Source organism: Sinohyriopsis cumingii, chromosome 16 (genome assembly GCF_028554795.1).
Source record: "Sinohyriopsis cumingii isolate HCF-2022 chromosome 16, ASM2855479v2, whole genome shotgun sequence".
NCBI classification, from domain to species: Eukaryota; Metazoa; Mollusca; class Bivalvia; order Unionida; family Unionidae; genus Sinohyriopsis; species Sinohyriopsis cumingii.
Window position 1 is genome coordinate 44,075,817 of NC_142976.1, and position 16,427 is coordinate 44,092,243.

The window sequence follows — 16,427 nt, forward strand, 5'->3', positions numbered from 1 at the left end:
CACATGACCTCCCGCATATGAGGCAGATGCTTTAATGACTAGGCCACCAGAGCGGTTACATATATTGTTTTTGGAAAGTTATGAATTTTTTATATGGTGTTCTGATTTTGGTTAAAAAGTTTTTAAAAATTGCAATGTAAAATATTTTCGAGCTTAAGAATGATGTTACTAAGTATCTGTACTACTTCCATCATCCTGGCAATGCATCTTCAGGTTTGGATTACACATGTGACCCACTGAATTCAAAATTCAATTTCAGGCAATGCACATAGGCTAAAATTGTATTTAAAAAAAATCTTAATAAATGGTATCTTGCTCTTTCTAAAATTGTATGTGTGGAACGAATATTTGGCAGAATAAGAGGATAAAATGGAATTTACTTATTTTGCCACGCCTTTACTTACTTTAAAATTAAAATAATGCCAGATGATCAGGATTTGGGGTTTCTACATGACATAAAAACCAATAATTCCATGCAAGATGTTATCATGTTAACACAGGGTATGATGCAGTAAGAGACCTGTTTTGATCTCCGGGCCTAATGTTAATTTTTAAAAGCATATTAAAGTTATCCCCACCTTAGCTCTGTGTGTGTGTGTGTGTGATTTAGATTTTTAATGTAGCTTTTAATAATTTTTCAATCATATCGCTACAATGTCTGCAGTGTGGCATTTTATTGTGATGTAATATATATATATTTCATGATCACCAGTTAAGTTTGTCTTACACCCTTAGAGCATGTACAGGTGAGTAGTTATTTATTATACAACTATTGCAGTTTGCAGTTAAATGGTTTCTCTACTTATCAGATCTGCGCATCGTAAGAACAATAACAAAGGGGGGATGGAGTAAATGTAGGGCATGCAAACATCTCTCTCGATCAACCGATCGATATTACAATTGGGCAACAGATGAAATATACTGTTGCTGAAATTTATTTTTGCAAGAACCTTTATCTATAAAAATAATGCATCAGAATGTGTGTGTGTGTGATTTGGATTTTTAACGTAGCTTTAACAATTTTTCAGTCATATAGCAGTTTATAGTGATGTCTAGCACTGTGGCATCATGCCGCAGACATGTGGCATGATGTCCCACCCAGTCACATTATCCTGACACCGGGCCGACCAGCCCTAACACTATCCTCTTAATGTGGAGTGCCAAGTGAGGCAGCTGTTAGTACCATTGTTGTAAGTTTTTGGCATGACCCGCCCGGGGATCGAACCCACCTTAGCTAGCAACAATGCTCTCAATACAGGCCACACTCTGTAAAAACCTACAATAAGGTACTAAAAAGACTATTTTTGAATATTAAAATGCTGCCAGACAGCTCTCCCCCTCTATCTCAGTGTTTGTTGGTCACATAGCTGACTGTGACAAACAGAGAAATACAGAAATGGGCAACGAAACATGACCTTATAGCAAATTGCCTAAAAGGATAATAGCTAAGTCAATCATCTACTTGAATGAGCCTGATAGCGGTGTTTGACTGGTTGAATGCCAAGGAAGATGTCAAGTTGAAATTATGTGGGGATGATGCTTTTTTGAGAACTGAAAGAGGTAAACCACTGATTTTCTGGCAACGGATGGTCCAGCACCTCTTTTAGTTCAGACAAAATTACGAGAGGGCACTTGAAATTCCCGACACTGCCAAATTAATTTACTGGGTGCACACTCACTTGGATTGTTTACGCTGCAGTTGTTGTTGGTGATACTTGTATTTTGTGCAATTCTTTACTTATTTTACTTAGAATTAACCCTAGTTAAGGCTTGTAAGAAAGAAGCAAACATCAGTAGTAGCATCAAGCGTAAACACCAGTCATCGATACAGGATAAAGTAGAACTGTTGAGAAAAATGATTGTGGTCTTTCCACGCAAAAGCTGTGCGACACATATGGCATTGGTTCATCAACTGTTTATAAAAAAAAAAAAAGAAGCAGAGGGACAAAATATTGAAATTTTATTCAGACAATGATTCCAATAAGCAAATGAACTTTAGAAAAACTATGAAAGATGGTAAGAGTTCTGAGCATGACCTAGTGATGATGGAATGGTTTCGACGTCAGAGTGGACTTGTTGGTCAGGATGGTAATGGACCAGACTCATTTGTGTCGTAAAGAACTTAAAGTAGAACATGAGTGTGACTATAGTGAAGGATGGCTTCAAAGGTTCAAGAAGAGTCATGGAATTTCCATGCATAAAGTGTGCAGAGAAAAATGGTCTGCACACCACAAAGGAGCTGCGGAGTATGTAGACAAATTTCAGAAGCTTGAAGTTGATTAGTCCGAGTGACTGCACGACCTCTGATGTCACTGACATGTAGGTTGCAAGAGTTGTGTTGTCACATGACAAGGAATGCAAATGGCCAGATCCAGGTCAAATTTAGCAACAATGTACATTCGTCTTGTCTGTCAGAGGATTAAATACATAACCAATGCTATGATCTCAATGTTTGAGAAAAAAATCATATTTCTGTTGATTTGATGCAGTATATCTCAATGAAATGTTCAATTTTGGTGTGCAGGCTAGTAAGCGGCTACCCCATGCCAACACCAAATGGTGTCGGCGAATTTCAACTTTTCAATAGGGAATGGACTCTGACCCTACACTCCAACATAAATGTCCAATATCAAAAATGGGGTGGCAAGGATCAGAGGAAACTCTGACTAGTAGTTGATGAGCACCTCAGTCCTGTATAAACACATTTTTTGAATTGCACACACCCACTAGTTTCAGTTAGAGAAATAAAGCCAAGTATTATGACAAAATAATTCAGACTTGATTATGATCATTATTGGATGCAACTCTATTGACAAATGTATGGTTTAGTTACAAAAGCTTGTACTTCATTATTCATTTCCTGTGCTTGTTATAGGTTCAAGTCGGCCATCTTAAATTGTGACACAGCACCCAAGTGTAGAACACTGATTCTGAACAAGTTTATTAGACCAGCCAGTGAAAAAATGATCTAAAGCAATATTTTGCATCATATGCCATGCATTTGCATCGCGGATAATATGAAAATCATAGTGATAAACTGATTTAATTATAACTGAGTGAACGGCCACGGGCCAGAGTACAAATTAGGGACAAGAACCATATAATAACAGTAAACGCAAGAATATTTTTCAAAGTATTGGTAAAAAAGACTGATTTCATTCTTAAATTAAGCCACATTTAAGTATAAAATAAAAACATATTCATCACCTCTGTGTATGGATCCATCGTCTATGTCTTATTTAAACCATCAGACTTGCGGTGTTTTCCTTTGAAAATTTGCCGACACCTTGACCTAATCACTTTGAATTTGGCGGTTTAAGGTAACGTGAAATCTCGCACGCCAACGAGATCTAGGCTCATGTCGCTGAAGCGTATAATAATCCTTCTCTTGGACACATTTAAGTGTTTATGTGATACTGATTGATCACATGACTTCTTATTATCTTAAATCATGTGATATAGTTCCAAATATGGAACGTGCACATGACTCAAAGATGGAGTATCATTCGCAAAAGTCAACAGTTATAATTGCTTTGGCAATTTTTCTGTTTGTTCAGTCATCTCTTGTCAGTGCAGACGCAAATGGAGGAGCATCATGTGCAAGTTAGTTGTCACATTATTGTAAATAAATCAAGATCAGTTGACATGTCAGATATTGTCGAATTATTTTAACTTAATGAATTTTACATCCTGATCTATTGTTGTGCTGAACAGGATTTCCTTGTCGGCAATTAATATGAACATTTTTACAAAGTTTAATTTGTATTTATTTAGTTACTGAATCTTTTACTCATGTTAAATATAAAAATTGGACTGGTTCCCTGTTTTAAACAAGATATGATGATGTCAGATATTGGTGTTTTCTTTCAATTCGAAATTCATTGCTGATAAACAAAATCTTACTGTTGTTTTTTTAGAAGTTAATAAATATACATTCTAAACATCTTGGTAAAGATACTTGTACAACTTGTATAATGATATCTTAAACATTAAGTACCACAAAATTAGGAAGGGCTAAACTTCTGTGTCTGCATTCATCAGTATTCTCTAATTTTACCAAAGTGAATGATTATTCAGACAATAAATTGTTGCATACACACACATAGAGATGGGTATGTATATAGCCAATTTATTATTTAGTAAAAAGACTTTATATTAACAACTGAATTTATTTTAATATAAATTTTTTTATATAATTTTTTTAATTTTAAATTCTAAATATTTATTTATTTCAGCATGCACAGTAATAGTGGCGCTAGCTGAGCAAACCTCTGCGATCCACAATGAAAGTATTATCCATGCATTAGATCGGATTTGTGGATACCTCCCAGGCACCTACCAGAAAGCATGCAAGGAGTTTGTGGACTTCTTTGGTCCCATCCTTATAGATATGTGAGAGTTTAGGGAACATTTTTGGCGTAATTGTTAGGATGTTAACTTATTTATTGTGGGTTTTTTTATTGTTTTAAATATTTTTTGGTCATTTTGTTAGAATGTTCAAATTGAGATTATTCTTTGATACATTTAGTATTTACATTAGGAAGGAAATATCTTTCATTTATATATATATATACACACATCCATACATATTGTAAAGAAAAATCTATAATATGTGAACATAGATTACAGGAACTAAAGAAGAATTTTTTCCCTGTGTTCCAGATTTTTAAATAAGATGTATGGTGGTCCTGGTCCTATGGCACCTGAGTCTCAACACACCAGTATAGTACATAATACTCTGTATAATACAATTGTAAATATATTTGTCTGTTTCTGTCATTATTTCTGCCTACATCTTTATTTTTATGGTTTAATATACCTTTTATGGCTCAACTGAGACAGAATCCACCATATTTTTGGTGTGTTAAAAATAGATGAATCCATAAGTCAGAAACATGGGTCCTGGACATCAGCTACCATATTATTTATGCCTTGTGCATTTCAAATTGAGCAAGGCAGTAGATGATTTGTAATAACAGTAGTATGCTCAAGGTGAGACATTGATTTCATGAGCATTTTGAGCATATCCATGAGCATTTTGAATTTTGAGTGTGGCCAGGACCATTTTGAATTTTGAGCATTACCATGAGTATTTTTTGAATTTTGAGCATTATATCATGAGCATTTTGAATTTTGAGCATTGACATAAACATTTTGAGCATTGCTATGAGTATTTTTAACATTGCCATGAACATTTTGAACATATACATGAGCATTTTGAGCATTGACATTGTTAGCATTTGGTTCTATATTTTGTTATTGATGTGAAAGAGACTTATGATGAAAAGCAAAGAACAGACTACAGTGACCTTGGAAAGTTCTCATAAAAACAACATGTTTGACTATAAACAATGTAAATATTTTAACATTAATGGCCTTGAATAATTAGGAACTTTCTTAGATATCTTGTTTATGGTCTTCAATTATCCAGTTTATCAATTGTCCAGCTCTTTCAATCATTGTACAACTCAATCAATAATAACTATATATTAAATATAAATAGATCTACCTGGGTACACCAGGCAGCTCCATTTATATTTAATATATCAACATCAGTGCCATTGAAAATCTTGAACTACAGTATATACTTGCTAGCATGATCTACTATTGTATAATGTACCAGCAGATCAGGGCTGTTTTTTTTTTCCTACTGGTTATTCCTAACAAACTGCATAGACCCAGATCTGCCAGTACAATTTGCAATAGCAGATCAGGTCTGTGCAGTTTGCAGATGGAAATGTGTGTTTCATGATGTCTCATCCAAATAGATGCTATTCAGAAATGCTATACAATTAATATTTTTGTTAATATACTTTTTTCTCTCTTTGCATTATAATATCTCTCTTTGCATTATAATATCTCTCTTTGCATTATAATATCCCTCTTTGCTTTATAATATCTCTCTTTGCATTATAGTATCTCTCTTTGCATTATAATATCTCTCTTTACATAAAAATTGCTAAAATTTATTTATATTCATGTAAGTTTTCAAGTCCGTGTAATGATGGGACTTCCAAGTGATAGGTATGAGACTTTCAAATTTCCAACCATGGAAGTCTTGGACTAAAACTATAAAAAAAAACCTAGTAGAACACCTGGATGTGATTATTTTCTAAAGAGAATATATAAAAATATTAAAGCCTGTGAATAAACTATAAATGATTTGACCTTCAACTACCCTGGTAGTGTACAGTATATTAAGGTTATATTCTAATCCATCACTGCTCTTTTCATTATTTTTATACAATTTGCAAAGTATCTTATACAGTTTGCAAGTATCTTATACAATTTGCAAAGTATCTTTGACAATTTGCAAAGTGTCTTATACAATTAGCAAAGTATCTTTGACAATTTGCAAAGTGTCTTACACAATTAGCAAAGTATCTTATATAGTGTGTGTGCTTGTGTGTGATTTGGATTTTTAATGTAGCTTTAAAAAATTTAAATGCAATGATTGCTAAACAAGATTAAATATGATGAATGGGGATTGGAAGTTAAATTCTACAAAATTAGTACAGTAAATATACAGTGTAAAGATATTTCCCTTTTTATCTTCTGGGCTATTTTCTGGCATTCTAATCATGCCTCTGGTATTGAGAGCAGTTAAAACAAATTACTGAAAATACATCATGAAATTTATAAAGAGTTAAGAAGAAATATGCCTTAACCTATGTATATGGTAAAATCAATTAAATGCCAATTACAATTGCTTAAAATATCAAGTTGATGACTTCCTCAACATTTTTGCAACATGCAACTTAAATGGTTTTTCATAAACAATTGTAATTAATGAGTTCATGAAATTAGCAGAGTACTTTACACCTGTAGTTTGGGAGATGCTTGTAATAATCAAGGTGTGGGTAATGAGAAAGTTTGTCAGAATTTATTCAAAGATGTGTTTGTATTGATATATATACATGGTGTGGTTGGATAGACTGAGTGTTTATGAACTAATTAAGTATAATCTTCTTAAAAACTATATTTAGACATTATTGGAAAACTATTTTGCTCAAATTTATTAGGTAAATTATCATATATACTCGCTTATGAGTCCAACTACAGTTAGTACAGAACCAGATCTGCCATCACATAATGCACTGACAGATCTGGTTCTGTGCACTTTGTTAGGAGTAAACAGTACAGCAAACAACATAGACCCTAATCTGCAGGTGCAATATTATATAATCATAACATCAGATCAGAATCTTTGTTTCCAGTTTGACTTGACTTATAAGCGAATATATACAGTAATCATCTTGATGCAGCTATAGTTTAAACATATCTATTTTTAGACTGATGGAAGATGATACACCTGATACAGTTTGCCACAAACTGAGCTTTTGTTTTACACAGTCAGGAAAACAAGAATGCAGTCTCTTCCCTAAGAAAGCATATGGAGTGAGTGAACCAATGTGGTCATTTTGTAATCGTTAGCTCTACACTCATTTAAAAAGCATTCCAGATATTGTAATTGTATTTTTCTGTTTCCCTGTCTGTCTATCTGTTTGTCTGTAAATATATCTCTCCCTAAAAGGTTTTGAAAGAAATTTGTCAAATACATGTGATAACCTTTTGCACTAGGGGCATACTTTTTTTTCTTATTTCTTATTGGGTTTTTGGAAGGGAGGAGGGGGTCGCAGATCAAGTATTAAGATAACGTGAAATCTCATATTCCAACAAGATATGTATGTAGGATGGGCAGTATATATGCATCTAGTCTGTTGATTTGTGATTTTTCTAGATTGTCATTATATCAGTCAAATTTAAGAATAGATATTGCTGTTTTGTTTGGTTGACATTTACTTTTTGGAGCAAGCATTGTATTTTTGTTGTTGTCACATTGGTATAAACTCTGCATGTTTTAGTGTCATATAATACCTTATAATGATTCTTAGTGATGATTGATTTCATTGTACTGTTACATGTAACGGAGCATGAGTAAAGGAATTTTTAGAGTGAGCCTTTCCCCTATTTTCTCAAGCCCCAGTGCTTGCTGATGCACACAAGATAAAATAGTTGTTGCCTGTATCAGCACAAGATGCAACAATTGTTCCCTTTATCAGCATTGCTAGTCATGCCTGAGCCATAGAAAGTCTTTTTCAGGCATTTCGCCTGTTGTACTTGTTGGGATTATTCCCTCTTGACTGAAGTTGGGCTCATAATATTCTGTCATACACTACAGATAGTTTGCTCAAAATGGATCCAAAAGACTCAGAGTGTGTTTTATGGTCTGAGTGTGCATGACCCAAATAAGTGACGTTGAGAATAAGTCTTTTACTCATATAAGCATATTGGAAATGATTGGAATGTCAAATTTAAATAAGAGATAAAATAAATGTTTTCTTTCAAACATTTAATATACTTTCTAGCATAAAATAGATATAGCAATGTCAGATATTATCACCACATACACACACTCACATGCATGCATGCACACACACACACACAATCTCTCTCACACACACACTGACACACACACACACACATACACATGCATTCACATACATACACACATTCTCTCTATTCACACACACAAATACATACACACACACAATCTCTATCTCTCTCTCATACACACACAAACACACACACACACACACACATACACAAAGACATGGCATAAGTATACTACAGTGCTTCTGTCTTTATAAGTTCCATTGGACAAGTGATTACATTGTTAATTTATTGTGGCTAACTTTGGTTCTCTCCATAGATTATTCAAGGGTTTGAGGGGGATGCAGATGTCAGTGGTGTTCCTCTTTGTACTCTTTAGAGACTGATTGTTACTGTTGTTTAAATTTTCCTGAATATTTAGTTGAATATTTCTTAGCATTGAAAATGGTCTTTCTTCATCTGCCCCAATGCAGGGTGATGTTTTTATGTCAACATATTTTCATACTCTAGAATGAAAAATGTTGATATGGTGTTATAGTATGAGCAAAGTATCCCTTATTTCCTCCTTGCTGCAGCATTTCACAGAATCAGACTCTGGAAATCAGGAGTTCTGAAATTCAGTTTGGTGGGCTCTGCTACATTATTATTTGTTTCATTCTTCCCTGATTTACAGTTAGCACAGAGCCAAATTTACAGTTGCATTTTAATATTGAGAATGATTCACACCCCATGGAAATATTGCTCCAACACTTACAATTCTAGCTACTGATCATGCTTTGCCTTGATGCATGGAGTAAAATCTAGCTACAAACATACTGTACTTTGTTATGCAAATTAGTCTAATAGGATCTCCCACAGCATTCCCCTGATCATGAACTAATCAGTAATCATTTATAAACATGGCTTAAACATTTTCATGCAAAGCATGAAGTTTAATAATCTTAATATATCTCTGATTTATCCAACTTGAAATGATCTGAGTTGTTCCACTACTGTACTTTCCCTATGCAAATTAGTCTAATGGGATCTCCCACAGCATGCTGACAGGACTGTCCAATACAAAATCACCCTTGTTATTTTCAGTCACTTAAGAATGGAATGTGGTTGTTTATCTCTAGCTGTATAATCTGCTTGTTACTGTTTAACAGACCACAGGTTAGAGACGTATTGTATTGTAAAGAAAGTTAAGTGGGTTTCTTTTCTGTTTTTGATGAAGTATTATTGCGCATAATGTTTTTATAAATAAGAGGTTTGGGAATCAAAACTCGTGTTTGTCGTGATTTGGATGATATTAAATATATGGCCTGCATGGTAACAAGCTCAACCAATCAGATGCAACATCACATTAATATTCATAGATCTTGATCATTTTGAGCCTTTCCTTGATGTTGATAATATAAGCATATGTTCCAAGTTTGATCAAAATGGAATTAGAAAAAGTATGATCTCCAGAATAATAACGAATTCAGCCAAGCAGATGAAAGATTATTACATTAATATGCATGGATCTCAGGCATTATCAAACTTTTCAAGGTCTTGATGATGAGCATAATATATTCAAAGTGTGCTCAAAATGTTATCAGAAATTTGGCCTCAAGAGGTTCAGCCAATAAGATCACCTCATCAGTATGAATGGATCTCACTACTTATTGGACTCTTCTTATATCTTGATAATATAAACTTACATTCCATGTTTCATCACTATTGGTTCAGAAGTATGACCTCCAGCATGGTAACAAGCAATTGTTGACAGCCAGATGTCATACAACACACGATGAATGCATTTCCATAACACAAGCTCCATGGCTTTGTAGCAGGTGAACTAATAAGGAAGGTTAATAACTGACATGGAAGGTATCACTTGAAATACTATCCAAATGATATGGTTCATTGGATATTTGAGCATGTTCTAGAATCATGGTGGCTTAATGGCTAAGGTGTTGAACTCATGAGTCAAAGCATGCAGGTTAATTTCTCACCATTAGATCAATGAGACTGGCTACCTTGTTTAAGGCACTTTCCTCCACTTGCCTGTGCATGATAGCATTCAAAGTGTTGCTTGATTTACTGTAAAACACCAAACCAATCCAGCCTGGTAGTGTTATGGGCCCTCATAATCCTCCTTCTGAAATTTTGGTACTTTAGATGAAAGTCCCTATCTATTATAATATGACCAATAATTTTAAAAATCCAATTATTAAACTGAAATAACTGAAAGGAAATACATTAATATTATTAAAAAGTCAATGCAAATCATGTCTATCATAGAATATAGTTTTTAGCTACTTCAACAATTTTCAATGGACAGCAGGGCTTAATGGACTTGATAACAGTTATCTCCCTCAACCATATTTACAGCTGATATGCTACTAACTCCATATACTTATCCTGATATACATGACAATCTATTACAGTATATTTTCACTTATAAGTCAAGTTAAACTGCAAACAACAAAGATCCTGATCCGATATAGCATAATGCGCCTGCAGTTCAGGGTCTGTGATGTTTGTTCCACTGATTACTCCTAACAAACTGCACAGACCCAGCACATTATACAATGGCAGATCTGGATCTGTGTCCTTTGTAGTTGGCCTGGTCTTATAAGCAAGTACGGATGGCAATTGGGTTAGAAATGCACACAAGAAAACAAAAGTTTAAATTTTTTCGTTGATAATTATTTTTGAATTTATAAAAAATGACTTGTTTTATGATTCTTTTTCAGTTAAAATCAAGGAAAATTCACTCTACAAGAGATCTTGTGGTAAACATGGAGAAAGACAAAGCATATTTTAAGGTTGTATGGCAATGTTGAGACTATATTGTCTTCCATGTGGTACTTCAAATTAAAGTTGACAAATTATTTTCAATATTGTCTGAGTGAGAATTTTTTTTTTACATCAGGTTAAGAAAAGAATCATTATTGTTTAATTTTCTCATAATTATCAATAACAGGTAAGTAACTGATGAAAATGATTTTGGTCTTACCTGTTTTTGTATTCATCTGCATAGTCCATCTATCTGTCAGAGTTGTAGAAATTTTTTATCAAGAAGCTAAATTTGCATATCATATTTGTATCCATATGTAGATGACTTGATTAGATTTTCGGGCAATTACAGAAATGTAGTAATTTTATTTTATCTACTTTTAAACAATTTATGATTGAACTTCATTGGGCATCTCATACATTGACCATGTAACCAACAAAGAGATTCACAACAGGCTCTAATGAGCCAGCTGACCCTATGAATACCTCTTGACCACTGTGAAAAAATGCAAACTGAAGTGGTACAGTCATGTCTCAAGATCATCTCGACTGGCAAAAACAGTCTTGCAAGGCACAGTGTGAGGGTGCAGAAGAAGTGGCAGACAGAAAAAAAGAGGTTGGAAGACAACATTGAAGAGTGGACAGGCATGGGGTTTGGAGATTCCCAAAGGGCAGTAGAGAACAGGGAAAGATGGAGAGAATTGGTTGTGAAGTCATCTGGTGCATCTCAACAACCTATTTTGGGTTATGGGAGTGATGATGATAATGATTATTGACTGAAACATTTTAAACATAATGCCTTTCATTAGTATATTACCTTTGATTAGATGGCACCACAGGAAAAGATTATTTTTAAATACCAAAAGCACTGTTTTTATTTTTATAATTTTCCAGGAGCTGTAAGTACACATTTTGGTATCAACTTTTAGAGTGCAGTTGATTGGTGCTGTCATCTGTAATATTTATTCAGATCTTTCTTTCGTTCTGATGACCATGTTGTAGTTAAATTTTATATAACTGCATTTATCAAGAATTCTACTCATGATCATATAAAACCTTTACTTTCAAGTTATCTTTCTGACAGTTGATAATAGCAAGCTATTTCATGTATAAAGACTTTGTTCTAATATTATATGATATGAACCATTCAGTGATATGAACCATTCAGTGATATAATTTTTAAGTATATATTAATATATATATTAGGAAAGGACAGATAGGGAAATTTTGTAAGGTACACAGAAAGGAACTACCTGGCTTGTCAGTTTTTACTGGGTCTTGTTTTTCTTCCCCATCACTACCATCCCTTCCACTCCCATTTTTTTCAACAGTAAAACATTTTTCTTACATTTTTGATTTATTTTATTACTGACTACCCAAAAAGACTGGAGGGGAGGTAATACAGTTTTTATCTCCAAACCTGGTAGGGCATGGTATATATTTTTGGTTAGTGTAAAACCTGTGTGGCTGGGTCAGACACTTGTCTATCCCTAATATATATATATATATATATATATATATATATATATATATATATATATATATATATATATATATATATATATATATATGTATCACCCATAAAATTTAAAGTTGTATATACCTGTGGCTTAACAGATAATATTTCAGTGGAAAACACTTTCATGTTAATTTAGAAGAAAGAAAAAATATGAAAGTCTTGAGATATGTACCACCTAAAGAATGTAAGAATGTGTTTTACAAAATTAATTTTTGCCTCTTGAAAAATAAATCCCTACCCAATACGCATGAACCAAATACCATATTATTTTCATAACTGTCATGTAATTTGACAAAACATTTGGTAAATTATAAGTTAAGTTAATTATTAATCAGTTAAGAAGAAGAACATCAAAAGTCATCATCAGTTATGGTTATAAATTATTAATAATTAGTATTACAATGAAATATTTTAAATCAAAAATACAAATATTAGATATTTTGAAATTAAATATAAAATATTTAAAAGTGTTATTAACCTTTAATATTTTTTTTATAGATACATGCCTTGATTTACATTGAAAAACACTGTATTTATCAATCAAGTTTACACAATATAGTTTACTCCTACAAGAGTGTTATTGTGGTAAGAACAATTTTAGCTAAGGAAGATAGACTGAGATATACCAAAATGCATTATAATAGATTTTTTAACTGAGTTTTCTGTTGGTGCTAACTGTTGGATTCAGATGAAAGTAACTGACTTCAGAAATAACTATTTGAGATAAAGAAATTAAATTTAATAGGTATATTTGTATTTATCTGTAGATGGCCTGATTAGATTTTCAGTTTTCAGGTTATTACAGCAATTTTCAATTTATTAAACAGTTTTGAACTTTTGGACATATAATTTTATGACGAACTTTGTTATTATGATTAAAAGTCAATTAATGAAGATAATAATCAGTGAGTAAATGTTTCCAACTTTTTGTTTATCAATAACTGTAGATTAAATATCTACTTCTCAAGTAAAATTTACTCCCATCAAATTCTCGAAATTTTACCACTAAAATCAACATTGGGTTAGTTTGTCTACAGTACATACTGCATTACCTCCCTTGAATTAGACTCTCTTTACTGTTATGTGTGATGTCATTCCAAAATAAGCAGACCATCAATTACTGTAAAGGTGTATTGATTGAATGATCATTTCTAAAGTGTTCTTTGTATGCATAATGTAGTTACAACAAGTGAACAAAATAGAAGTAAAGGGGAATTTTTTAATTTTTTAAAAGAGAATAGGTAATCAAATATGAACCTAGTGATTATAATGTATATGAGCGCTAATACGATAAAGAGCCATGTCAGTACCATTTATTCAAAATTTTCTTCCAAGCATATTGCAGCTTTTAAAAATCGCCAAAAATAAGTTAGCACAAGTCATTCTAAAGGTTGAAAAAAGATTGAGACAAAAAATGTAGGCAATCATCATGGGAAAAATGAGAGGAGGTAGAAAATGAAGATTGAAAAGAATTGTCCTTTCATGAGGTACAAAAATTTAAATTGAAAGTATATCTCCATTTTAACCTTTCTGTATTGATCAATGAAGGAGAAATAAGAACAGCAAATATAAATTAGAACATTGCATACGATGCATAGAATGCCTTATTCAGTTCTGATTTCATTATAACAGTTTTGACAACTGAAAAATTTTTGGACTTATACTTAACTGTGGTGAATATGTTTTACAATCACAGTTTCTTTGTTACATTGCAGAATCCCATGAAGATTGGTATCAAAATTTGTGATCTTCCTGGGATAAAGGAAATTTGTGATTGGATAAAATTGTGAGTATCAATGTTAACAAGGACACACACACACACACACACACACACACAGGAGACTCAGGGTGGACAAGTGATCTTAAGCACTTGCTTTACTGATTACTGCCATCTCACATCTGTCTGTCTCGAACTCAGCATATGTGTGTATGTAAGAAACCTTGCCAATAGCTTCTCATGGGGCAGTGGTTCTTCATGTGGGTTTTCCTCCACTAATTATACTGGCTGCCCTCTATAGCCTATCATGTTTTGAATACATACATACATACATACATACATACATACATACATACATACATACATACATACATACATACATACATGCTTACTCATTTTGTGAAGAATTGTGAAGAATTTAAATAGCACATGTTAAGATTATTTGTACTATCAGCACCAAGTAAGACTGTTGTTAAGGAATGAGGGGCATAAATATATACTTTCATGGACACATGGCATTAATATGGACTTTTTTAAACAATGTGACATTTTTTTGTGACCAAAGAACATACTGCTGTGCTAAGACACTGAATAGTTTCTTTTTGGTAGATGAAACAAACAAATGCACATTAAAGTTTGTATCCTTCAGACGATTAATGAAAAATAACACAGTTTTAGGAAGATAAAAATGGATGTTTGGAGATGTTATAAAGGGTAGGGGAGGGTGTGGACTATCCCTTTTTTCTGCTGGAACACCAGCCTATCATGGACATTTACTTTACTACCCTTAAAAGTCTGCATCAGCAATGGCAATGTCATCTTAAAAGAAGTTGGACTTTTCTCAAGATGACAAGTTCTATTGAAAGTCAGCCTTTTCTAGAGAGGGTAAGTCCTATAGGAAGTCAGGTTTATCATACGAGGACAAGTCCTACTATAGACTGACTTCATGACAGGATGAGTTCTATAAGATGTCTAGTTTATTATAAGAAGACAAGTCCTATTAGAGACTGACTTTCATGAGAGGACAAGTTCTATAAGATGTCTAGCTTATCATGAGAAGACAAGTCCTATTAGAGACTGACTTTCATGAGAGGACAAGTTCTATAAGATGTCTAGCTTATCATGAGAAGACAAGTCCTATTAGAGACTGACTTTCATGAGAGGACAAGTTCTATAAAATGTCTAGCTTATCACGAGAAGACAAATCCTATTAGAGACTGACTTTCTTGACAGTAAAAGTTCTATGATATGTCTGGTTTATCATGAGAAGACAAGTCTTACAGAGACTAACTTTCATGACAGGACCAATTCTTTAGTCCCATAAGAAGTGTGACTTATCATGAGAAGACAAGTCTTACAGAGACTAACTTTCATGACAGGACCAATTCTTTAATCCTGTAAGAAGTGTGACTTATCATGAGAAAACATGTTTTACAGAGACTGACTTTCATGAGAGGACAAGTTCTGTCAGATGTATGGTTTTACTGAGAAAATAAGTCCTAAAAGACATTTGGCTTCTCATAAAGGGGACAAGTTTTTGATACTAGTGTTGAGATGCAGGACAAAATGGCATGATTAGTATTGGGTATTCTCTCTTCAGAGAGCAACCTTATGCTAGTAGGGCCATTTTTCTTCACACCCTCCCTCCCCAAAGCTGGCATGTAATACAGGAAGATAATATTTTTGTATTCAACAGAGTCTTTGATAATCATGATCCTGGTGTTGACTTGGACTCAGATCGCTTTAGTCCATATGAGGTAAGTAAAGAAATCATTACTGTTTGACTTAGCTGCACACGAAGACATGGTAGCATGAGAAAAATTCCTTATTAGGGCAAGCTAAATATTTTGCTGGACAAGTACAATTTGATGTTTCTTGCCTTCATTTTTTAAGTTAACTAAAATGGATGTCATTCATTACAAATGTTGGAAAAATTAATATTTTTGATGGAACATATTTATAGAATTAGTACAAACATTATGTTACAACAATTCAAGTTATACATTTGTCAATTATTATTTTTTAGATGAA

General features: G+C 33.2%; 2 protein-coding genes across 5 annotated transcripts in view; one reads left to right on the forward strand and one right to left on the reverse strand.

The window, feature by feature from the left end:
• The window catches only part of LOC149780329 (uncharacterized), a 90,782-nt gene extending 87,475 nt beyond the window's left edge, over nt 1-3,307 (reverse strand). For all 4 annotated transcript variants that reach the window (XM_089937202.1, XM_089937204.1, XM_089937203.1 and 1 more), the window contains exon 1: nt 3,208-3,307. In XM_089937202.1, coding sequence (XP_089793328.1) covers nt 3,208-3,225 — 18 coding nt within the window. In that variant the 5' untranslated portion in view covers nt 3,226-3,307. The remainder of the gene's footprint in view (nt 1-3,207) is intronic.
• Nucleotides 3,308-3,471: 164 nt separating this feature from the next.
• LOC149780331 (acyloxyacyl hydrolase-like) overlaps nt 3,472-16,427 on the forward strand; it is a 68,839-nt gene continuing 55,883 nt past the window's right edge. The window contains exons 1-6 of the mRNA XM_089937207.1: nt 3,472-3,603; nt 4,236-4,392; nt 7,293-7,398; nt 11,118-11,189; nt 14,395-14,465; nt 16,093-16,153. Of these exons, the coding sequence (XP_089793333.1) occupies nt 3,495-3,603; nt 4,236-4,392; nt 7,293-7,398; nt 11,118-11,189; nt 14,395-14,465; nt 16,093-16,153 (576 nt within the window). The 5' untranslated portion in view covers nt 3,472-3,494. The remainder of the gene's footprint in view (nt 3,604-4,235; nt 4,393-7,292; nt 7,399-11,117; nt 11,190-14,394; nt 14,466-16,092; nt 16,154-16,427) is intronic.